The sequence below is a fragment of the Pempheris klunzingeri genome, chromosome 17 (assembly GCF_042242105.1).
Source record: "Pempheris klunzingeri isolate RE-2024b chromosome 17, fPemKlu1.hap1, whole genome shotgun sequence".
NCBI lineage: Eukaryota > Metazoa > Chordata > Actinopteri > Acropomatiformes > Pempheridae > Pempheris > Pempheris klunzingeri.
In genome coordinates, this window is record NC_092028.1 from 19,788,527 (window position 1) to 19,811,831 (window position 23,305).

General features: G+C 44.3%; 1 protein-coding gene across 1 annotated transcript in view; it reads left to right on the forward strand.

The window, feature by feature from the left end:
- The window catches only part of col5a3a (collagen, type V, alpha 3a), a 43,485-nt gene extending 21,454 nt beyond the window's left edge, over positions 1-22,031 (forward strand). The window contains exons 17-67 of the mRNA XM_070847939.1: positions 20-73; positions 686-739; positions 985-1,038; positions 1,549-1,593; positions 2,882-2,935; positions 3,093-3,137; positions 3,383-3,436; positions 3,978-4,022; positions 4,363-4,416; positions 5,195-5,239; positions 5,590-5,643; positions 6,273-6,317; positions 6,469-6,522; positions 6,634-6,741; positions 7,228-7,281; positions 7,625-7,678; positions 7,801-7,845; positions 8,050-8,103; positions 8,442-8,486; positions 8,673-8,726; positions 8,848-8,901; positions 9,172-9,225; positions 9,341-9,448; positions 9,757-9,846; positions 9,996-10,049; positions 10,236-10,343; positions 10,620-10,727; positions 10,846-10,899; positions 11,115-11,168; positions 11,277-11,384; positions 11,497-11,550; positions 13,262-13,315; positions 14,538-14,591; positions 14,842-14,895; positions 15,006-15,113; positions 15,209-15,262; positions 15,356-15,409; positions 15,601-15,654; positions 15,766-15,819; positions 15,937-16,044; positions 16,236-16,289; positions 16,399-16,452; positions 16,541-16,648; positions 16,734-16,787; positions 17,289-17,324; positions 17,781-17,834; positions 17,921-18,215; positions 18,434-18,546; positions 18,680-18,748; positions 19,528-19,761; positions 19,947-22,031. Coding sequence (XP_070704040.1) covers positions 20-73; positions 686-739; positions 985-1,038; positions 1,549-1,593; positions 2,882-2,935; positions 3,093-3,137; positions 3,383-3,436; positions 3,978-4,022; positions 4,363-4,416; positions 5,195-5,239; positions 5,590-5,643; positions 6,273-6,317; positions 6,469-6,522; positions 6,634-6,741; positions 7,228-7,281; positions 7,625-7,678; positions 7,801-7,845; positions 8,050-8,103; positions 8,442-8,486; positions 8,673-8,726; positions 8,848-8,901; positions 9,172-9,225; positions 9,341-9,448; positions 9,757-9,846; positions 9,996-10,049; positions 10,236-10,343; positions 10,620-10,727; positions 10,846-10,899; positions 11,115-11,168; positions 11,277-11,384; positions 11,497-11,550; positions 13,262-13,315; positions 14,538-14,591; positions 14,842-14,895; positions 15,006-15,113; positions 15,209-15,262; positions 15,356-15,409; positions 15,601-15,654; positions 15,766-15,819; positions 15,937-16,044; positions 16,236-16,289; positions 16,399-16,452; positions 16,541-16,648; positions 16,734-16,787; positions 17,289-17,324; positions 17,781-17,834; positions 17,921-18,215; positions 18,434-18,546; positions 18,680-18,748; positions 19,528-19,761; positions 19,947-20,093 — 3,729 coding nt within the window. The 3' untranslated portion in view covers positions 20,094-22,031. The remainder of the gene's footprint in view (positions 1-19; positions 74-685; positions 740-984; positions 1,039-1,548; positions 1,594-2,881; positions 2,936-3,092; positions 3,138-3,382; positions 3,437-3,977; positions 4,023-4,362; positions 4,417-5,194; positions 5,240-5,589; positions 5,644-6,272; positions 6,318-6,468; positions 6,523-6,633; positions 6,742-7,227; positions 7,282-7,624; positions 7,679-7,800; positions 7,846-8,049; positions 8,104-8,441; positions 8,487-8,672; positions 8,727-8,847; positions 8,902-9,171; positions 9,226-9,340; positions 9,449-9,756; positions 9,847-9,995; positions 10,050-10,235; positions 10,344-10,619; positions 10,728-10,845; positions 10,900-11,114; positions 11,169-11,276; positions 11,385-11,496; positions 11,551-13,261; positions 13,316-14,537; positions 14,592-14,841; positions 14,896-15,005; positions 15,114-15,208; positions 15,263-15,355; positions 15,410-15,600; positions 15,655-15,765; positions 15,820-15,936; positions 16,045-16,235; positions 16,290-16,398; positions 16,453-16,540; positions 16,649-16,733; positions 16,788-17,288; positions 17,325-17,780; positions 17,835-17,920; positions 18,216-18,433; positions 18,547-18,679; positions 18,749-19,527; positions 19,762-19,946) is intronic.
- Positions 22,032-23,305: the final 1,274 nt, after the last annotated feature.

Consider the following 23,305-nt stretch of genomic DNA (forward strand, 5'->3'; position numbering starts at 1 on the left):
TGGACTGTGTGTCTTTTAGGGGCGTGCAGGCGTGGATGGAGGTCGTGGTATTCCAGGTGAAACAGGCGCTAAGGTAAGCTCTTTGAGATCTCGCTGCGCTGCATTACTGATAAACTGGACTGCACTACGAACCCATAGGTTTTTGTTCCAGCAAAGTATTTATGTCTTTACTGGATATTTGGATTCTAGTTGAGGTTAATAGTTGTGTTAATGCTATTTTGCCAGTTGTTGCACTGTACTACTGATGTTTGGTATCAGGTCTCTATTTATTCAGTTTCTTGTTTCCATAAGCACAACAATACCACATGTGTTTAGGCAGCAAGGTCTTGTGTAATAAACTATCTCCATTTGCAAGCGTAAGCCTTTAGGTATCCAGCAACCCACAGCTTATTATATGTATTGACAAGGAGGCAAGTCAATGCCTAACAGCTGCAGGAAGAGCTTAGTAAATAAATCAGGCTCCCTTGATGCCGGGTCTGACAGAACAGCAGAGTCTTTATCAGTCAAAGCAGCATTTTAGCAAACCTACAGCTAATCTGGAAGCCCCCTCTCCCCAACACAGACTCAGAGCAGATGGGAGGCTCTGCCACGGGAGACTCTCTGTACAATTCTGCTAATGTTTACACATTACCGTATGTGTGTGTTTTTCAGGGTTTAATGCACTTGCTTCCCTATTACTTTTCAGGGTGACAGGGGCTTTGATGGGCTGCCAGGTCTCCCAGGAAACAAGGGACACAGAGTGAGTTACATTTGGTGACTTAACATTGTCACTGTATTCATTTAGTCATTCAGATGCTAACACACCAGCGCAGTGTGCATCACACATCATAAGGCAGATGCATATTTGCATATTATGATCATGATGATTGTTGTGATTTCTGTGATGACAGTGTACACTAAGAAGCATCTGCTGGAAGCTGCTCTGCTATAAACAGAACAGTCCTAGATATCTTGAGGCTTGTGGCTAATGCTTTTATCTTGTAGGGGGACAGAGGAAAGCCTGGCCCTCATGGGCCTGCTGGAGAGCAGGGAGAGAAGGTGAGTGCACAGTACTTCAGAGAATTTACTTGCAACAGAAAATGCACTCTGCAGCAGTGCTTTGTTTTTCTTAATTTTTCCATCACACAAGGTTAAAAGGGAACATCTTTACAGATCAGTGAATCAGTTCCATAAACCATTTTGATGGTTAAGCACCACGGATCAAAACAGGCTTTGCTGAAAGCTGAACTCCTGATTTTTTTTTAATTCTGCTATGCTGGCCTGAGTTGATTGAGTATCAAGGTCTGCAAAAGGCATGAAAGCTATGCTGTGAATCCCTGACATAGAATTGAAAATATGAAAGATAGAAGCTCTGTCAAGGCAGCTGGGTGGAGTTTAGGAGAGCAGTCTATAAGTCTCAGCTCAAAGATATTTGAGCCTTATCTGTCACTCAGTGAATTTCTTTAATGAGGTATTTTCACAGATCATGTCTTTGAGGATGTAAATTTATCCATGCCTGCGGTCCATGAGATTCACGTGTTAAATCTGTTTTCGTCTTTGTTATTTTAGGGATCTGATGGACCTGTGGGGCCAAGAGGGCAACCGGGCGAACCTGTGAGTAGCCACATCCAGAGGGATGCCATGATCCCTTGTAATGCACACAATTCACAGCCTTTACATCAAAATATTTAATGTTTATTGGTTTTCTACATTACAAAATCTGAATCAAGAGGATGCATCAAGTCTGTGCTTTGGGTTCCCAGAAATACGCTAAAAAAAAATAAAAATAAAAAGTTTCTTAGTGCAGTGTCACAGAAACAAATGATTTCCATGACAAACCCTGAGGGATTGTGGGAGATCACTGGATCTAAGCTCCAGTAGAAGTCTCAGCCAAAATCTTACAGAATAATTTACACGACTACAAAATGTATCTCTCATGCAGTACATGCATTAATACAATAGAAACACTGCACAGAATATACAACAACCATAACCATAAAAAAACTAGGACGGTCAAACCTTATTAATGCAACACTGCCACAGTGTTCAGCAGAGCATTAAGAGAGAAAAGGTCACTGGGAAAAGGTGTGCAGCGTGAACACAGAAACATAGAATGGCATAGCAAGCTAGTTTATTCAAAATATGTCACAGAGATACTACCACGGAGTAACTATGGAGTCCACCAAGATCTTAAGCGCAGCGCTGAAGCAGCAGTCATTTTTTCTGTTATTCTCTGCAGTGAACACTGGTTGATTGGTTATGACTCACACTCTATCTTTCTCCCAGTAGGTGAGGTTGGACTCAGCAGGGTTCTGTCCCTCCAAATGGATCACCCAGTGCAGGAAGAAATAGAGCCATAAGACACGTTTGGAAAGCGGTGTTAAACTAAAAACATACAGGAAAAGGACAGGAGTTGGCTGTTTTGATGAGAGGGGGGAGGAGGGGGGGGGGGGGGGCAATGGCAAAAGCTAGACAGCGAGAGACAAGCGCGAGACAGAAATTTGCTTGGTGGTGAAAGAGATAAGAGAGATGGAGAGAGGAGAGAGAGAGACTCGGAGGAGGAAGAGATAAAATCCTGGCCTGAATGATTATATTTCCATATCAATCACTTCCCAGGAGATCACAGATGTGGCTTTGGAACAGGTGGCTTGGCCAGCCTACAAAGAGGGAGGCTGACAAAAACAGAGCACACAAACACACGCCCGAAAACACAGGCGAGCACAGTCTCCGTGGCTACCACATACAAAACCACACACACAAAGATATATAATCTGTCTGTCCTTGTTTTTCAGCCTCTCTCTCTCTCTCCTTAGTTCTGATTTCTGATTTAGTATTCCACACTCTCTCCATCTCACCATGAATGCAGGTTAGCTGCTGACTATTTGCTTTGTTTTGTCTCCAGGGTCTTCGGGGTCTTGTTGGGCCAAGGGGGCCACCTGGCCCACCTGGCCAACCGGTAAGTCAACATCACCTTGAGTACAGAGTCTGAGCCATTCAGTCCCTTCAACTCTATAAAAAGGTCGTCTAGTTTATAGAATCATCAATATGCCACTGAGGATAAACAAGGAAGCTGTTGAATGTCTTTTTTTTGTGTGTGTGTGCATTTTTGCCAGGGTATTCGTGGAACTGATGGAGTACAAGGGTCAAAGGGCAACCTGGTGAGTCCTGCTGCCCACATAAACACATTTATTTACACCCATAGCTGCCATCATACAGTATAACTATAATATATGTATAATTAGTTATATGGAAATGAGCATGTGGGGAACAGTTTGGAGTCAGCTGGAGTGGCTTAGTGTGGCCTTCTAATGAACCTGTTAAGCAGTCATGTGATGATGAGTGTGACTTATGACAAAGATCATGTGGAGGCAGAGTGTGTGAGAACCAGTGTTTTTGTTGTCAGGGTCCATCTGGAGAAGTTGGGCCCCCAGGCCAACAGGGGAATCCAGGAGCACAGGTACCGTACTAACACAAATTATTTTTACATGTTTATTTCAGCTGAAAGTTTGCTTGCTCATCTATAGGTCTAGAAAATTCTTATCAAAGTTTTTCACAATCCAATAGGATACAATAAAATGTATTCCTGACACAAGGCTGTGTTTAGTACCACGTGAAAATAAGTTTCTATTTTGAGATACAAGGTTTTCACCCCACAGCCACAACATTTCATTTTAAAATACGTCAGAAACATTGCTGTCATTACAGTTAAGAGGATTTAATCATATTTTCAATTTTCCAGCATGTCAACAATTCGTCCAACCCTTCCTTCACCCCCCACTCACACACACACACACACACACACACACACACACACACACACACACACACACACACACACACACACACACACACACACACACACACACACACACACACACACACACACACACACACACACACACACACACACACACACACACACTCGGGTAAAACCTCGACTCCCAGCTCTCGCATAGTCTTGTGACTCTTAACCTGATTGATGCTTTGTTGTGGTCCAGGGCTCGTCTGGTCCCCAGGGTCCCATTGGAGTGCCAGGAGAGAAGGTAGGTAGCATGTCTCTCACTTAATTTCAGAATTAAAGCTGTGACCTTGTGACCCCTGTCATCACGTACCCAGGGGAGGCAGGTTGAAGAGTACGACTCAGCCGCTTCTGACTCCCATTCAGAGAAGACGGGGCTAGACAGGAAATCAATACACAAGAAACACACACAGGCATATCAGACACTAGGGACTGATAAAAGAAATAAAAAGTGGACATGGTCGTAAATACAGTATGTTCAGTAGAAGAGCAACAAAGTGGGAAATGTGTTCTATTAGGGCTAAGCTAAGGTGCTATATCACATCTGAAGCTGCCATATTCAAAACTCTGTCTCTCCCATACAGGGTCCCCAGGGGAAACAAGGCATGCAGGGACTCCCAGGCATCGATGGCCCTCCTGTAAGTACACACAGGCACACAAATACATAACTGCATGCATCAGCACAAACATATCCTACACAAACATGCACGTATCTATGCACACCTCAGGCTGCTTGATCCTCAATTTACAAGACAGGTGAATACGAACGAGAACTCTGCAATGAACTGATCCACCAGAAGAGTCAGTAAAAACATGAAGTGCTAATTCACTATATAAAAGCTAAAACCCATGTACAACACATAGTGACTCATCAACTATCCACAGAGGATAGACACAGGATGTTGTATATCCATTACAGAATGTTCCAGTAAAAGCTCACATAATGCTGAACTTACAGAAATACAACCAAACAAACTGTATGTATGTACGTATATACAGCCCAGAGGTTAATTAGTCTAAAGTAGCCAAGAGGATACGTTTTGCCAGCCTGCACCTTCTGTGGTCTGCCAGTAGGCGGACACAGGAGGCATCTCTGGAGTCAGTCCAGAGCAGTGTGACATTTGGAAAAGAATGAAAAATCCTCCTTACAGCAAGGCTTTTCTCATCTACAAGAATTAATTTGAGATTGCAGTCAGACACATTTGAATGAGTTTCACTTAATGCTCCTTGTATTGTTCTGCAAAGCTTTGTGACACACAATGATTCTTTTTTTGAAGGCGCTTCACTCCCAGTGCCGCTGGTGTTTCCTCTTTTTCATTAGCTGGTTGCATTCAGAAATTTCCATCAAGTAGTGCTATAATGATGATGTATTTGCAGCAGCGCTAAGTCAATTTGATTCCTCTTTTGCTGTTTCAGGGTCACCCAGGAAGAGAGGGCCCCCCGGGAGAGAAAGGCGTCCATGTGGGTAGCTGCATATCTAGCGTATAGTTTCATAGCAAGATGTTAAAAGTGCAATACCATGCTGTTTCTTGCAATCTATTATAACTGTGCACTCACTCACATCAAGCCACAGTAATGCTCACTCATCATTATAATCACTGTGTTCATAAGATGTAATCATCTTTATTGTGCAAGAGCAGTCGCCCATTAAAGTCAGCAGCATGCACTCATCAGCGTCATCCACTTTTTCTGTTTGAAAACGCTACGATAGGACACAGAGTGCAATAATTGTTCATATCTGGTCAGAGAAATGCATTTTTGCCAGTTGTTGCTTGCTAAGACTGTTGCTCTGTTTTTTTTTTTAAATACAGGGTTTACCAGGTGCTCAGGGACCTGTTGGGTACCCAGGGACACGTGGAGTCAAGGTGAGACATAAATGCATCATGATCTCAGGTCTAATGTCCACTGAGATATTTATTTCCTCGCACATTTCATTCTGTGCACATGCCAACCTGTGGCGGACAAGCTGTTTGAGTCTATGACTGACAGCTGACGGGTGGAGGGAAAGCACCTCGGTTCTCAAGGGGACTGCTAACAACAGAGTGAGGAAGATTTGATGGATGGGAGAAATGTCAGAGTCATATAGAGCAGAGCTGTGTGCGTAGGTGTGGAGCAGTCCATTTTGACTTGAGTGTGGTTTTGAAATTGCGGAACGAAAGTGAAGTTGTCATGAGATGGCTTTTCCGCCTGGTGTTTGTTTTTGTCACAGTTTTGCATCTGGTAGTTTGGCTCAACATCCCTTAAGTGGAAGCCGGGCCTCGCTCACAATTATTAGTGTGAAATGGATGTAAGGTCAATAACTGCTCAATAACAGAACATTGTCAGGTCAAGAGAAAATCAATACATACAAATCAATCATTTCAGAGTTTTGAGATATGGTATTTCTGGAAATACAGACTACTAGTGATATTTTTCTATGTGATGCGAGTCTTTTCTCAGGAGAAGGCTTGTCAGTGATTTTTGTCAAATGAAGTGTTTTCCCCACTTTTTCCAGGGAGCAGATGGAGTTAGGGGCCTAAAGGGGAGTAAAGGAGAGAAGGTGAGTGAAACACATAGAGAGTCTTCTGTCTCTTGCTTGTGGCCAAAGTGTAGATTGCGAGCGGAAGGACATTTGACGAATTACATTGTAATGACACCATTTATCATCAAAGAGCTTTCATTAGACATCACCTCTCCTCAATGCATCGTAGGGAGAAGATGGATTCCCTGGGTTCAAAGGCGACATGGGCATCAATGGAGACAAGGTGAGAGCACCCACAGATCACCAGCCTCAGTGTCGTTTTCTCTCAGTTACTCTGTGTCAAAGTGTATGTAAATATCGCCACCTCCTTACTTACTCTTGTTCTTGGCTTTAGGGCGACAACGGCGCTGCTGGTGCTCGTGGAGAGGATGGACAAGAGGGGCAAAAGGGCCAAGCGGGACCCCTGGGGGAGGCAGGAGCTCTCGGGATAGCTGGCGAGAAGGTACATTTTTAAAAGATTACATTTACAATGCAAGACAAGGCTAGGCCACAAAGGAAAGCAGGAGAGGGAGGTCAAAGAGGCTGCCAAATTATAAGAAAACTGCATTATGCTGCTGCAGCCATTATAGTTAAGTTATACTCATTACAGAGTAATACAGTTAAATTTCAGTTTTCAGTTGTCAGTTTCTTATTAAATGAGTGTCTAAAAATCACTGAAATACTGAGCATATGGATTGTAATGCAATCACATTCATTAACATCTGGTTACAACCCATTCCTAAGGCAAACCAGCCACTGAGTCAGCGTGCATGTTTAAGCACTTAGTCTTTCTGTCATCACGATATGTGTTCATGTAGAGATATCCTGCTGTATTGCTCCATGTGTAGGCAGCACTATGTAACACAAATCTTAATTAAATGGTACTTTTGTAAAAATATTTCTTTGGTTCAGATCTTCCTCCCCTCTCATTCTGTGCGTTTCCCCGCAGGGTAAACTCGGCGTGCCTGGCTTGCCAGGATATCCAGGAAGACAAGGTTCTAAGGTGATTTAGCATCGATGAGCTATTATGATCAGTTAATGTGTCCTCCGGTTCCTTTATCAGAGCTTTAACGAGTGAGATGTGTGTCGTTGGCTGGACTGTTTCCCGTCTGATTAAAAATAAAGGATGATAAATGGCTTATTAAAAAAAGGCTATTTTATTAATAGTTCATTAGTGACATCAATTCATTACATGTTGATGAATGGTGTATTTAAGGCTGTGTTGGGCTCATGGATTAGATTTGCTTTAATTTGATACAGTAGTTAATTATACGTTAATGAGACATTGGGGGTGATGTGTGATGAATGGAGGGCTGAGGCTGATTAACCTCCACGTGTCTCTCCAGGGATCACTTGGCTTTCCTGGTGTGGCCGGGGTCCCGGGAGAGAAAGGACGAAGGGTGAGGACTGTGGTGACGTTTTAATCCATCTCATATTCGGATTTGTTCACAATATGTAAACTTCTCAGTGTAGGAGCTGCAAAATGAATTGATAAGTACCTGTTAACCTCTACACAATGCAGGGTCCAGCCGGTCAGCCAGGGTCTGGGGGCCAAAGGGGTCCTAATGTGAGTACAGCTATGGGTGCCGTGCCTGTACATCATGTTGTTTCTCAATTTATAAAGCTATATTTGCTCTAATTAGATGCCACCAGTTTACCACAACTTGTGGGAGGCAGACATCACTGCAGTGTTTTCACATCACCAGACGTTTATTCCGCCTCCAGATGAGTTATGCATGTGCTAATCAGACTGTTGCTTGTTTTCCAATAGGGAGCTCGGGGGGGAAGAGGAGCAAAGGGGCCCACTGGAAAGCCTGGAGAAAAGGTAAGCTTTGAGTAACACACACATACACTGACATAAACAAAGACACATGCACATGCAGTTACACTCGCATAAACGCACACCTGGCTGTCTCATAAAGTATGGATGAATGCACCGGCCGAGTTGGAAGTGGTTGTTGCTGCTCACTCTGAGATGACAGGCCATCTGGTGCAGTGAGAAGCCGCTGTCTGGCAGGGGATGCCTCACTTTACACTCTCACCCTCAAAGACCATCTTGGGAAAGCTAAACATTTTTTGGCGGGGAGAAGTAAAAATGTCCGAGTGGCTCATGTTTTCCTATAGAAGTGTTTCTATTTGTCTTCTGCCTTGTCTATCTGAAAGGGTTCTGCAGGACAAGATGGCCCCCCAGGATCTCCCGGAGAGCAGGTAATCCAATTTGGCTCTTGGATGATATTTTACATACAGCACCTAAAGAAGGCTGTAAATGTAAAGCCTGAAAACAATCTTGGTATCACAGATACAGTCTCATAAATCAGTGCAGGACAAGCACCAGAAAATTCGGTTTGTGACATAATTTTGCGATCTAACAATCTGCATTGTTATTCTTTTTAGGGCCCCCAAGGACCACAGGGAAGAAACGGTGAACCAGGACCTAGAGGGCCCAATGTGAGTGGGCTAAGATGCACTGTTCGGTGTTTTCCTTGTGATTGTAACATCCCATATTTCACACTCACCTTTGGTCTTGCTCAGTTCATCACAATGATGGAAGAAAATGCTTCTCTTTCAGGGTCCATCTGGAAAAGATGGATTACCAGGTCATCCAGGCCAGAGAGGGGAACCAGTGAGTCTCCTTTAAAGTCAATAAAGCAAATTCAACAAATTTGGTATATAGCATTTTCCTTTATGAGGTGCACTCCGCAGCGTTACCTTAACAGAGAGCTGAGAGTCAACACGATCTACAGCACAGCAAACAAGTCACCACTGAATTATTGAAGTCAGAGTGCAGGTTGAGAGGCCTTTACTAAATCTAGTAAAACACCCTGCCCTGTGTGCAGTCCTCACATAACAGGGTCTGTGCATCCCACTGACCACACTCACTCTCTTTCTTCAGGGCTTTCAAGGCAAGAACGGCCCCCCCGGACCCCCCGGTGTTGTTGGACCACAGGTAAGAGGATCAGCTGCTGATTAGCTGATCCCTTAGCAAACAGCTGTTTATTCCAGAAAGCACCTTTTTAAATGACTGTTGCTTGATGTGTGTTGTTTAATTTGGTTGTTTTCAGGGCAAATCTGGTGAGACGGGGCCAACTGGGGACAGGGGCCATCCAGGTTCACCGGGGCCACCGGGTGAGCATGGTTTACCGGGAGCTGCCGGAAAGGAGGGTGCCAAGGTGAGTGGTTTTCATCATAATGTCAGGATCATAATCACTTAGCAGCATCACCTTATTACTGTTGTATTAGATAAAGCCCAAGGACTCTCAGCACTGTCTGAATATCTTATCTCCTGGGGCTCGTCCTATCCTCTAATTTGCTAATAAATAACAGACGAAACCTCGCAGCGGTGAGTGTATTATGCCTCGTAAAGATAAATGTTCTGTCTTGGTGTGACTCGCTTGTTGGTGTAATTTATGACTGCATAAGGGCCGGCTGTCTGCTGGCTACTTGCCTAATCACATATGTGTGTATGTGTGGTTTCCAGGGAGACCCAGGTCCAGCAGGACCTTCAGGGAAAAGTGGCCCTGCTGGGCTCCAAGGCTTCAGAGGGAGCAGAGGCACCCCTGGTGCAATGGTAACGCAAAAAATGCTCACCTTCAATCACTGCCCGCATTAGATTCCCTTGAAGTTTGCAGTTAGAAAAGCAAAAAGCAATTGTAAACTACTGTAATCCACTGATGGTAAATTCAGTAATGGGTGCTGCTTGTGTCTGCGTCTCTCCAGGGTCCTGCAGGTCTGAAGGGAGGAGAGGGTCTACCTGGTGTTCCAGGCTCTATTGTAAGTGTGGTTCTGTTAAATTGCCTCCCATCTGCTGCTCTGTTCAGCTTGTGTTATATAGAATACTGGGACATATGAAGCAAGAGGCTGTTTCCATGGTGATCAGTGATTGTGACCACCACATTAACTCAAACACTAAATCCTGTGACACATTCACCTCACCTCTTTATCTCCTCTTATTTCCAGGGTGCCACTGGAGAGAGGGGTCCCGCTGGGTCGGCAGGTGCTATTGGTCAGCCTGGACGGCCCGGCAGCGTGGGTCCTGCTGGGCCGATGGGGGAGAAAGGCGAGCCAGTAAGATTTGGAACATTGCTAATTTTGTTTTTAAGATCCACTAACACATACTTTATCATCACCTCCCACCATTAGGTAATAAATAACGTGCTCCCATTTTGGAATGTGTCATTATGAGAGAGAGAGGGTGCAGGAGAGAGGTAAAGGAGACGGAGAGAGAAAAAGAGGGTTTCCTTCCTGGTGGGAAACATTAATCAATGTGTCATGCTGCTATATGAGGATAATAAGAATTGTAGTATTTGCTACATGTGTGCCGTTTCCCCATCTGTTCCCTAGGGAGATAAGGGGCCTGTGGGGCAGGCTGGGAATGACGGAGAACCGGGACCTCTAGGGCTGCCAGGGGCTCCGGGACCTGCTGGGCCTCCAGGAGAGGATGGAGACAAGGTAGTTATATTGTACAGCCAGCAGGGACTGCAGCACTGCTGTGAAGTGCTAGCTGATTTTTGGATTGTGTTTGTGTGTGTGTGTGTGTGTTTTCACATGTGTGTATTTGTCTCCACAGGGAGAGACAGGAGGACCAGGCCAGAAGGGCAGCAAAGGAGACAAAGGAGAAGCTGTGAGTAGGAATTTTATGTGAATAACCCCAACATCAGCTCACCACTTTGCTTCACCAGGAGGTAGAGGACAAACTGGCTTATAATTAGTTTGGCACAATACGCTGTAATAACTTTGCTGGACGCTGCATCCTGTGGTGGAAGACCAGATGGTTTTAATCACGTCTTTCCTACAGTGAATGTGTATTGACACATAACTATTCCTTCGCTTTTCTAGGGACCCCCAGGACCTATTGGAAGTCAAGGACCTGTGGGCCAGCCAGGACTGCCAGTATGTTACGAAACCACAGAGTGCATCATTTGAAAACACATCGTTGTATAATAACTTGGTTTAGGTTGTGCAGAGTTAACAGTGCTGACCCGTCTGTGTGTATTTCAGGGTGCAGATGGTGAGCCGGGTCCACGTGGACAGCAGGGCATGAATGGGGCCAAAGGAGATGAAGGACTCAGAGGCTTTAAGGGCGCATCAGGTCCTTCTGGACTCCAGGTGACTGTATCTCCATTGTCTCCTCTCTGATTTGACATTTACACCAAAGTTTATAGCTTTTTCCAATTCATGCCCGAGACTGCACCGATCACCATCATATCTGCATTTGTAGGGAATGCCAGGACCTCCAGGGGAGAAAGGAGAGAGCGGACATGTTGGCTCGATGGTGAGTACTGCTCAGCAATCTCAGCACATACAGTTCTCATTCCAAGTCCACTGCTGTGGTCTAGTGTCAGTCTCAAGTCTGTTCTTAACACCATTTTTCTGACATCTTACACTTTGCTTCATAATTATTATGACTTTGACTTGTCTTGTCTGATGTTGGATATCGACTTGACTTTTCCTCACTTAACAAAAAGATTTTCTTAACTTGCTTCCTGGTATAAATGCTTGTGCACATGCACAGTTATTAATTCTTGAAGTACAGAAATATCCCAATTATGCATAACTGTGCATAATGACACTGTTAACAATTAAACAATTAAACAACCAACACTGTGGGCTTTGAAATGTCTGTCAAAGCAACGAGCCTTCTACATTATTGTAAGTGAAGCAGTTAACTTTATGCAGACTAGTCAAACATATCACCATGATGGCATATGGCACACTGTGGTATTATGTCTGCTATGAAAAAATAGGTTAAAAAACACAGCCTCCCCAGTGAACTGCTCTTTTTATTATGTTCCTCACATCTCCACTGTTCGTCTGTCGGCTTTGCCTATATATTTACTTTTATCTTATGAAGCTATATCCATAATAATGATGGTGTGAGAAAGAAAGCAGTTTAAAACTTTTGAGGATATAACAAACTCAGCACATCTTTTCAAAATGTGAAAGGCAAAATGCGGCATGACTTTATGTGCAAGAACGACAGGCCAAGAGAACGAAGAGGTGGTCCTCTATGTAAGAAGGATAAAAAAAGGAAAAAAAAAAAGAAAAAGAGACACAGAGTGACAGAAAGGAGGCAGTGGAGCAATGCAGTGGAAGGAAGAGGCGGGGCGCTGATTGTGAGCAGGAAGACGGTGTGACAGCTGCTAATCAGATTAGCCTCAGCCTTGGCTGTCTAATGAGCATCCTCCTTTGTGACAGTCATCTCACAACGCTGTCAACCATGAACACACGCTCAACAAGATTCTCTATAGCCCCTCTTCTCCACAGCCAGATTAGGGAGGGAATGCATCAAAATGGAACCAAAACAAAAGAGAGAGAGAGGGAGAGAGAGACTCAGTGGGGAAGTTTCATTCATGTGTGAGCGTTGCGGATCACAGAATTCTCCCCTCTAATGCTCAAGTATCTCTCCGCCAGAAGGATATGTGTTTCCTCTAGTCCCACACAGTCTCTCTCCAGGCAGATTGTCTGTCTTTCTGTCAGTGTCTTTACAACACAAGGCTCCCTCCAAGACTTCAGAGTGATTCAGAACACAGCTCAACATCAACTCAACTGAAACCGAAGCCAAGCACAGTTAGGATTAATTGCTCGGCGCTCTCTTGAGCTGCACAGAAAAGTCAAATCACATGCCGTCACTGTGGCTGAGAGAATATGCTCTTGCACATCACAGGCTAGAGGTTTCTTATTAATAAGAGGGAATAAGAGGAGGAGGGGGGGGGTTGGGGAAAGAAATCAGAGTCTGTGTCATATTGAGGGTAATGACCTGTCTGGACGTCTTCATCTTGTCACTAAGATAATGATCATAGATACTGGGGCCATTGCATAAGCAATCCACCATGGGCTGACTTCTAACTCATTTAATTCAGGAGGCACCAGCCAACCCATAGCTCACATTCAGTTTGTTTTCCTGCGTGTGCTTTATTGATGCAGTACATCCTTGTTGTCTGCACTGAGATCCTAATGAGAACATTTCATTTCTCTCTCCGCAGGGGCCTCCGGGACAGCACGGCCCACGAGGCCCTCAGGGGCCCATCGGTGGAGAGGTAGAGTGCAGACTTTTTATTTATTTATGTAAATCTGTGTTAAGTTTGTTCAAACAATAAATTCACCAGTGTGGTCCAATTCATTTGGTAATGCTAATCAGCATTATTAGCATTACCAAATATTAAACACTGGTCTTCACATAATGAATAAATGCAAATACATTTACATTTTTGCTCTTTGTTTGACTTTCACCAGCACAGTTTAAACATTACACATTGTCCTGATTTTTGTCATGTGATGGTAGCTGTGTGCCTTCGTGAGTCACAAAGAAAACACGATGGCGTATCAGCTCTGGAATCAAGAGGACCTCCATTTAATGCCCACTATTATCTACATTTCAAGCTGAACAATAGCTTATCTTGCACACCACGGATACTTTATGTTTTCCAGCCCCCCATCTCTTCATATACAGTCTCTTGGTTTGAACACTTCCTGCCACAGACTCTCCACTGCTTTTGAAACTTGAATTATTAAATAGTATTAGGATATAATCCCTGGGAGAGAGTTATATTTACTGCTCTATGAATCATTAAGAAGTATTAGACTATCATCCCTAAGAGGCAGTTATATTTACCTCTAGTAATGGCCGTCTCTCTACAACCTCTCACACCGGTCAATTATTCAGCAGTGAGCTGCAGAAATCTGCGTGAGCCCTGCTCGTGCTTCATCACGGGGAGCATGGAAATACTGAGGTGCAGAGATGGTGGGACTCCTAAATGGATTGATACAGGAGCAGTGGAAGAGAGTGACATGGGGTGGGATTGCATGTGAGGAAAGCAGCTGACAGCGGGAGCTCAAGTAGTAGTGCGTGGCTGTACTCAGCTCTCATGTTTGTGCACTCTACCGAAGACTTGCTTTTACTGGGTTCATCTCAAGACACAAAGTGCAGCGCGCTGACATACACGCGTGTGCACTGCTCCGCCTGCACACACACATGCACGAATAAACAAGCAAACAAACTGATTGAGAGTGGGGAAACAGCATCCGCCCTACTGTGTAGTGCCTCAGACACTATCCACACAGCAAAACTGACACTCGGTATTTTTCCTTGTGTTGTGATAATTCTGTTCCAGTTTCACCAATCTGTGAGCAGAACTGCTGACAAACTAACAACAACAAAATACTGCGCCAAGAACTCGGTTCTCCAAAACTCAAATAAATATTTCAAACTTGCCCTTGATTTACGATATTTTGGTTTCCTTCTCCGTCCTCCTGCCACAGGGTGCACCCGGCATGACGGGTGGAGTTGGTCAGCCTGGACTTGTTGGAGAGAAGGTCAGCATTTCCTATTATTACACAGCTTTGATGAATACTTTGGCGATTCTGCCAAAGTATATCTGAATATTTTTCGTCGTGTTATTGATTCCTTCAGTAAGTAGCTGTGTTATGAGTGAAGTCTGGCTTGGTACATTATCCCTTACCTAGAGGGCTGTACAGTGTAGAATGCATGCAGTAAAATGGTGGAGGTTTGTGTGTGTGGGCTGGTTCTCCATTGTGTCTGTGGTGACGTTTCCTTCTCTGCCAGGGTGAAGACGGAGAGGCTGGAGACCCTGGGGCCGCCGGAGAGCAAGGCATCGCTGTGAGTCATGTTGCCTCCATCTCCTCGTCCTGTTTCGCTCAACCTCATCCTTTCTTTGCTGTCTCTCTTTGCCCTTTCATTGATTGTAATTTCAAATGCTGCTGTCCCAGGGTGCTAAAGGCGATGTGGGAGAGAAGGGGGACTCTGGCCCTCCTGGTGCAGCAGGGCCTCCTGGACCCAGAGGAACACCGGGGGAGGACGGACCCAAAGGCAACCTAGTGAGTATTTTTCTTGCTCTGGTTGTCAGATCAGTCAGTCTGTTAATGTCATGCGATGCATATGATGGTTTCTAACTCACTGTGTTTACTCACAGGGCCCGATCGGATTCCCCGGAGATGCAGGACCACCTGGAGAAGCTGGCGTCAATGTGAGTATTATTGTTTTTATCGTTTTATCATTTATTTACTTCATTAACTTGTTGTTTGGTAATTTTTTCTACATGACATTTTTTTTTATCCAGGGAGCAGATGGTGGATCGGGGCCTAAAGGAGACAATGGAGAACCTGGCAAAGCAGTAAGCAGAGTTTTTTTTCACATACTGCATATGTTTACACCAGTTTTTACTCCTGTAGGCTTCGCTGAAGTCTTTATTCTCTGCGACATATTGAGGTTTGGCGTCATTGTGGTTAAGCTTTCTTCTCAGTGTTTTTGTGACAAGGAATGAACATGTTTGTTTAAATTAAGCGCTTTTTCCATTCTCTTCAGGGACCTCCAGGAGCCTCTGGAGAGCCAGGTCCAACAGGGCCTCCTGGACGAAGGGTGGGCTTAGCATATTGTACATGATTGTGTACATGCATGTGTATGTAGCTATGTGTGTTTGTTTGTAGTTTAAAGTTGTTGTCTCAGCAACATTGTCTTTGTCCACCCCAGGGTCATATAGGTGCTGCAGGGAAAGAAGGGAAGCAAGGCATGAAGGGAGCCAAGGTAACGATAATCACTGGCCCCAAGCGCTGTGTTTGTGGCAGCCTTCCAACAATGATGCCCTCTGATCTGTTTTGCTCCTAATGCCTTGCACTCTGCATCTCTCCCTCTGCTCTGTAGGGGACGACAGGAACCCAGGGTCCAGTGGGGAAAACAGGCCCTGTGGGACCCCAAGGGCATCCAGGGAGGTCTGGCCCAGAAGGTCTTCGAGGGATCCCAGGTCCCGCGGTCAGTACACAAAGTATTTAAACATTAGTTTGAAGCTTGGCATTTACCCCACACACTGGTGCTGTGTGTCTCTGATGAGTGTGAAAAACAACATCATTAAAGGAACACGCTGACAATCATCAGAGTGTTTGTGTTTATGTTTAATCAATGCAGCTGTAAGCTGATATCTAATTCATGTGTTTATTTTTTAGGGTGAGCAAGGGCTAAATGGGCCACCGGGACAGACTGGACCACCAGGACCGATAGTAAGATCCTTTTTTTCCTCTGATATAATATTTATAACTAGCCAAACACAGTGGAACCATATTTGAGTCCACAGCATTAGCTAACTTAAACATCTGACATCATCAACAGGGGCCACCAGGACTTCTGGGGTTGAAGGGAGACTCTGGACTGAAGGGAGATAAAGTGAGTGTTTAGCCCTGGACAGTGAAAACACTCTACACCAGTCTAAACTCTGGCAAACAATGGTGATGAACCGTGTCTCTGTCTGCAGGGTCACGGTGGACTGATCGGTCTAATTGGCCCCCCAGGGGAACCTGGTGAGAAGGGTGACAGGGGCCTGCCAGGGAACCAAGGCACTCCCGGGCCGAAAGGAGACGAGGTACTATATATGGCTGAAACATGATGCATGTGAAACACTTCTGCACAAGCAGTGTTCAATAAGATATTCCTGTTCTTATATCCAGGGTTTGACCGGCCAGTTTGGTCCCACTGGCCCTCCGGGACCGCCTGGACTGTCTGTAAGTAAAGCAATAACAGATGCATGGAAAGTGTATATTATTGATACACTGCCTTCTTCTTATAGTACAGTAGAGTGTTCACACCTATTTTTGGTCACATGTCTAGAGGCTGTAGTGCTTCAATAAGTTAATATTAAGCCACATAGGCAAAGATATTGGTATAGAAGGGATATAAAACAAACAGAAGCATAGCAAGTACATTATTCTTTAACTTGAATACTTGTTTTAAGATCCTAAACTGTTTGTATCTCAGGAACTTAGCAGATGGTTCCATCTCCAAAGAGCTCTGGTTGTATCCAGGGAGCGTACCGTCCTGTTATTCCTCAATAGTGACAGTAATCATTTTGCCCATACCCTGCCCTGCCGCTGAGCAGGTGCCTGATTTTCCAGCAAATAGCTAATTAGTATTTTGCCGTTTTTACTTGAGTAATCAGTTAGCTTTTTAAGCTTTAATAGCTTTTCTCCATTTGCTGTGTACTTACTCCTCCTCCCCGCTCTTAGGGTGGAGTTGGCGAGAAAGGATCGAAGGGAGAAATGGTGAGTCCAGTAATCTGTCTTATTTACTCATTGCCATTCGTGTACTCACACCTCAGCTTGGTCAGCAGCTGCTAGGAGCATATGCCGGGGAAGAGAGAAAAAGTGTGTTTGTTGGTTTAAATGCGCCATGCTTCATAATCATAATGCTCTGCTGTGTTTACCGCATGTCTCTCGAACTAAAAGCCTGCTGTACGGCCCCGCTTGCCTTGTGTGTGATTTTACCATTGGGCCCTTTTAATAGGATTTGGTTCTGGTGTGTGTGATGTTATGAAAACCACTATAGTGTGTCTTGAGAGCCAAGGCTTTGACCACAGAGTGCTGATGCACACAGCTGGATAATCCTATAAAGCAGCAGCCATATCTGCCTGGATAAAGCTGGGATTTAGCCAAGTGGTGCAAGAGAGGCTGCAGGTGAGGCATGATTGACACAAAGTTTTGTCCTTTTGTATTCTCCAGGGTGTTGTTGGTCCCAGAGGAGATTCAGGCCCAGCTGGCCCCCCAGGACCCCCAGTGAGTACCACCGTTGATCCACATCATGGCCTCTTCAGTTCCAGCTTCCTTTTCTCCTCTTGCTCACCTCTCTATGCCACCCCCAGGGACCCCCTGCTACAATGGTTGAGCCACTGCCTATCAGGGAGGGCAGGCGCAAGAGACGAAGGCACTCTGATCGGGCAGGAGGGACAGCCCTATCCAGGGAAGAGGATGTGGATACGGAGGAGTTCCTCCAGGGAGATCAGCCTTTGGAGGACGCTGAGGGAATGGAAGAGGTCTTTGCCACCCTATCCTCCATGAAAACAGAAGTGGATTTGATGAGGAGGCCCCTGGGGACATATGAGAGCCCTGCCCGGACATGCAAAGAGCTCATGATGGTTCAGCCTCACTATAAAGATGGTTAGCAAAGATTCCCAAAGTTTTATTAAACAAACTAGTAATGGAAAAACTGGATATATTTCAGTTTGCCCATTGTCAAACATACACCCTTTTAAAGTCAAGATGTTTTTTTTTTTTATCATTCCGCCAGCTGCATGTTATCATCTTGTTACCCACCATGGGTTCATTATATCAACATCTGCTGCTTGATTGATGTGCTCTCCCTGCACACTTTGTAGGGGACTACTGGATTGATCCTAACCAGGGCTGTCAACGAGACTCCATCAAGGTCTACTGTAACTTCACAGCTGACGGAGAGACATGTCTCTACCCTGACAAGAGGATTGAGACGGTAAGTCTCCAATCTCTCACTGTCAGCCTTTACAAAGCCGACCTCGTCATATTACATCAGTGCACAAATCACTCCCTATATCCCTTGAGCCTAAAATTTTACTCAACCTTCCTGTCTCCCTTTGTGTGTCTAGGTGAAAATAGCTGCGTGGAACAAAGAGAAGCCAGGAAGCTGGTACAGCCAATACAGGAAAGGCAAGCAGGTACAAAAGAGAGAATCAAACCTCCCCTCCAAGCATTATTAGCTGGTTCCAAATGGCCGGAAGTCTTTTTCAGCTAAATCACTCACCCTAAATTGAACGTGTTTGAATGAGTAGGAGTTTGTTCATGTGAATGTTTACTCATCCGTGTGCACATGATCGCATGTGTAAATTTGCACATTGTGTAATTTGGTATTCATATATTAGACCATGTGCAATGAGAGAGTTGATTTGATATTGTAGCAGTTGATTTTAGCAGTCAGGATGACTCACACAAAGCCACTGGCAGCTTTGTCTCATTGACAAGCATTCAAGGCAGCACGCTCACAGCACTAGCCTTTCATGTGCACCTGATCAGAGGGCTCATAACCCTCTCAGATAATCACAGAGCTGCCAGCACAACTGCAGTTCACTGACTTTCTCACACAGAGTCCTTGAATCTGCTTACGTTTTTTTTTTTCATTTGTTTTTCTTACTTCCTACTTTACTTTCTCTTTCTGTCCTGATTTGGAGGAGAAGTTGCTGCTTATGTAAACTCCTTCATCAGCACAACCAAGGGAGATTTGTAATTTAGTCTGATGGAATTAGAATTAGTCCTCCTGTTCGTCTGACAGAGATTATAGGCTCAGATGTGTCTTTCTGTGGCTTCATCTCTTTGTGTATGTGTTGTTTTTGAGTATTTTTTCTAATTCAGTGAGATTTTGTGTCATTTAAGGCTATAGTACATATTCTAGTACTTATTTCTCTGCCTGCACTAATGGCTTTGTATCTGTATCATCCAGTTCTCCTACAATGACAGGGATGGGAACCCTGTACATGTAGTTCAGCTGACCTTCCTGAAACTACTGAGTGCCACGGCCAAGCAGAGCTTCACTTACACCTGCCAGAACTCGGCAGGCTGGTATGACAGCACCTCCCGCTCCTACCAGCGTGCCCTCCGCTTCCGGGGAAGCAACGACGAGGAGCTGACACAAGCCAAAAGCCCCTTCATCAGTGCCGTGCACGATGGATGCCAGGTCAGTGCAGAGGCTTGCCAGGGAAAGGGACAAGCAGGACAGATAAACCTTAATGAAACTCGTGTGTTTATCAGTTGTGTTGCTGTGGTCAGCAGGTACTGGTTTGAAAAGTGGGTAGCCATCAAATCACTGAGTTGAATGAAGCCAAGCGAGTTCTAATAATGACTTTCATTTTTCTTTTTCAGTTCCGTAAAGGTCAAGAAAGGACTGTTCTAGAGATTGACGCCCCCTCGGCAGAGCTGCTCCCTATTATAGATGTGGCTCCGGCAGACTTTGGCAACAGCAACCAGAAGTTTGGATTCCAAGTTGGAAGAGTATGCTTCAATGGTTAACATCTCGCCAAAAGACCTGCACAGCAAGTTTTTAGTAAAAGAAGCTGGACTTTTACCACTGCCCCAAGCAATATTTATTATATCATGTTCCTGTATGTGGTGGGTTGGTGGTGTGTTATTAAAGACTCTTCAGCAGCCAGTGAAATTGGTTCTATGGCTTTAGAAAATTAAGAAGAGTGGCGAGAAAGAGGACATGCCGCAGTGGGAACAAAGCACATTTACCAAAGGGAAATATTCCAATTAGATATATTTAATTGTAAGTGTTTTTGTTTTCTTTCTCTCTCACGGTTTGAGTGTGCCGTCTCCTTTAGAATTAAGAGGACTGCACCTCTTGACAATGACCACTCCTAAACAAGGCAGATGTGTCCGATCACGGAAAGGACCGTCATTCTGTGGTAAGAGTAACTTAAGTGGGACTTTTTGGACCATGAATGAACTAGTTGCTACCTAATTTTTTATATGGACTGCAGCTGAATAAATCAGAGAGGCTGTCATACTCATTTGCATGTTCAGATTTCACTATAATGTCAATTGCATAGCAGTTGTGAACTAGCCACGCATATTAATTCCTCACAAGCACATTCATTAATTTCCTGCATGCAGGAATGATAAATTGTCCTTTTTACCCTTCAACTGCAGTTTGCTCAGTGAATTACCTTGATTAGTATTCAATAGGTGTAGCTAGTTATTGAACCCAACACTTACTTGAACGGATAAGGTTGTTTCCTTTATTGGACTGCTTCCCTCCATGGGCTTTACAATAAGCCTTAGAGCCCTCCATGTTTCCAAGGATTACATTGACTGTATATGTCAGACTAACATCCTTCCTGCTGTGGCATATACTTGCTATGACACACCTCACGACGAGGTTGGGGATATTTCAGGGCAAGAATTTTAGAGCATGTTGATAAAAATGCTTTCTAGTCTTAACTGCAGTCCGAGAGATTTTCACTTCTCTGCCCTACTCAGAGGTTTTTGATTCTCTGATTTGTTCATATGTTGAAATTTAAACCGAATATGTTGTTGTTTGACATGATTTGCTCTTCAGTGGTGCTAAAGATGATTCTGTTATTTTTGTGTCACTGTGTTTGTGTGTCTCTGTGGGCAGGATTAGAGGACTAGAGGGGGAGAGGGTTATTGCTCTTTCAGCAGCACAAAACACCCTCCAAGGCTGGGAACTAGTCTACTGTGTTTTTTGCACATCTTCTGGCCTATTGTGCCAATTTCACAGGGCCAGTGAAAGGAGGTTAGGGACATATCAGAGCAATGTGGTTGATCGCTTTAAAGGGAAAATCCACTCTTAAACTGAATTTAGTTGTCGTCTTCCTTTGGATAGTAAATCTAGTATCTGCATCTACAGACAACTGTCTACCTCCATTGTAGATTTCTCCTAAATAACCTTTTAAAGTCGTTGAGCTGTGAATCAGAGATTGTCTTCAAATCTCAGTAAAATTGCGATGGGTGCTATTACAGCTCCACATTATTCCATTATTCACTGTCTGTGGAGCAGCACCAGGATTTGTTTTTAGATTGTATTATTGCCACAGTCTGTCTCTGCATGAGTAGAGACTTCTTCAAATTAACAAATGGAGCTGTGAAATGTTACTGAAATGACATATATATGTAAATTCTATTTTACTGTTGATTTTCCCTTTAGCAAATGACATTTCCTCGTGCTCTGCCTACCTCCAACTCAAACAGTAGACGGTGTATCCGGCATGTGTCATTTTGGAAATTCACTCCTGCTGCTGCTGGTAAACATTCCAGTAATTAACTCCTCTCCTCCTGTCCCGTCCTGCACTGCCCCTCCTGTGTATAGTGTTTGTTGTACTAATTTTATATACTGTACAGTTATTCTGAGGACTTTATGAGCAGTAACCTGTTCCCTGAATGAAAAACAGTTGTATTTGTCAAAAATATATGTGCGAATAAAACAGAACGAGGAATCATCCAGTTTTCTTTTCCTCCTCCAGACCCATACAGGCTTGTTAGAACAATAGTCATGAGAGCATGTGGTGGTTTGCAGCGTCCAGTCAGAGTGTAACACACACAAACAGGGCTCTTCACTGCCAACAAGTTCTACAACATTCACTCAACAAGCCTGCAATCAGCATCTCTGCACAGCCGCTGTAATCAACTCTGATTTGCTCCCCAGTTCATTTATTTCAATTAGCCTTGTTTCAGTCCTCAAGAGGGACGACGGGGAGGAGACACGGGCGGGGGAAGGATGGATGGATTCAAGGATGGATGGCGAGAAGAAGAGAAGAGGTCAGTGAGTGAAATGGCTTCAGGTAAGAAATGCAGCCACGGAGATTTGGTGTGTTAGGTGAAGCTAGCAAGAGCTGTGGATACTCATGTCAGACAGACACAAAGAAGACAAAAGGAAATGGTTAAAGGCCTCAATGGTTATTTCATTTTTCACCAGTGTTTGACGTTGTGCTTACAACAATTTCCTCTTTCACATACTGTCTGTCTCTGCATACTTTTCTCTTTTGCCACCACAAATATACACACACACACACACACACAATGATTTCCTTTTGCTCCCTACACATGCACACACACACACAGTCATTAATGTACAAGGCGCTCATCCCCTATGGCGCCCATTGTTCAAGGTTAGCGTCAATGGCAGAATAAAGGTTACCATGTTATTTTTTTTCTCATTTCTGCTCTCTTCCATTCAGTTGAATTTTAAATACTCTAAGCTCTTGACCAGTAAAGGTCAACTGTTGCCACTATCTCTGAATAACGATAAAGCAGACTAGCAGTGTGACTGTCAATATGAGATTTTCTATACCCTTTTCACTTGCTCACTTTCCATCCTCTGGAGCTCACCACTCCTGCAACATAGTTTGTTAGATAGAATCACTGCAGCGTTATACAGTCATTATCTCTGTCAAGGGCTGGAAATCTTTATGATACACTAATATACAAGAATAAACCCTCGGAATTGAGTTGTCAAACATGACAGTCATTTGGAAATCATTGACACACGGTCTCTGCAATGCACAGAGATAAACCAGCTCGAGAAAGGCATTGAGAGGAGTCCTTCATCCAGCTGATCCTGGAGCTCAGCTTTGTGGAAATCCTCTGAGAATGCACCCCCATGTGACAAAATGTCTATTAATGTCTATTTAATTCTTACAAGTACAAACATACGTACAACAGTGCTGTTGTATACCAAAACAGCCGAGCCCCGAAGCTTACAA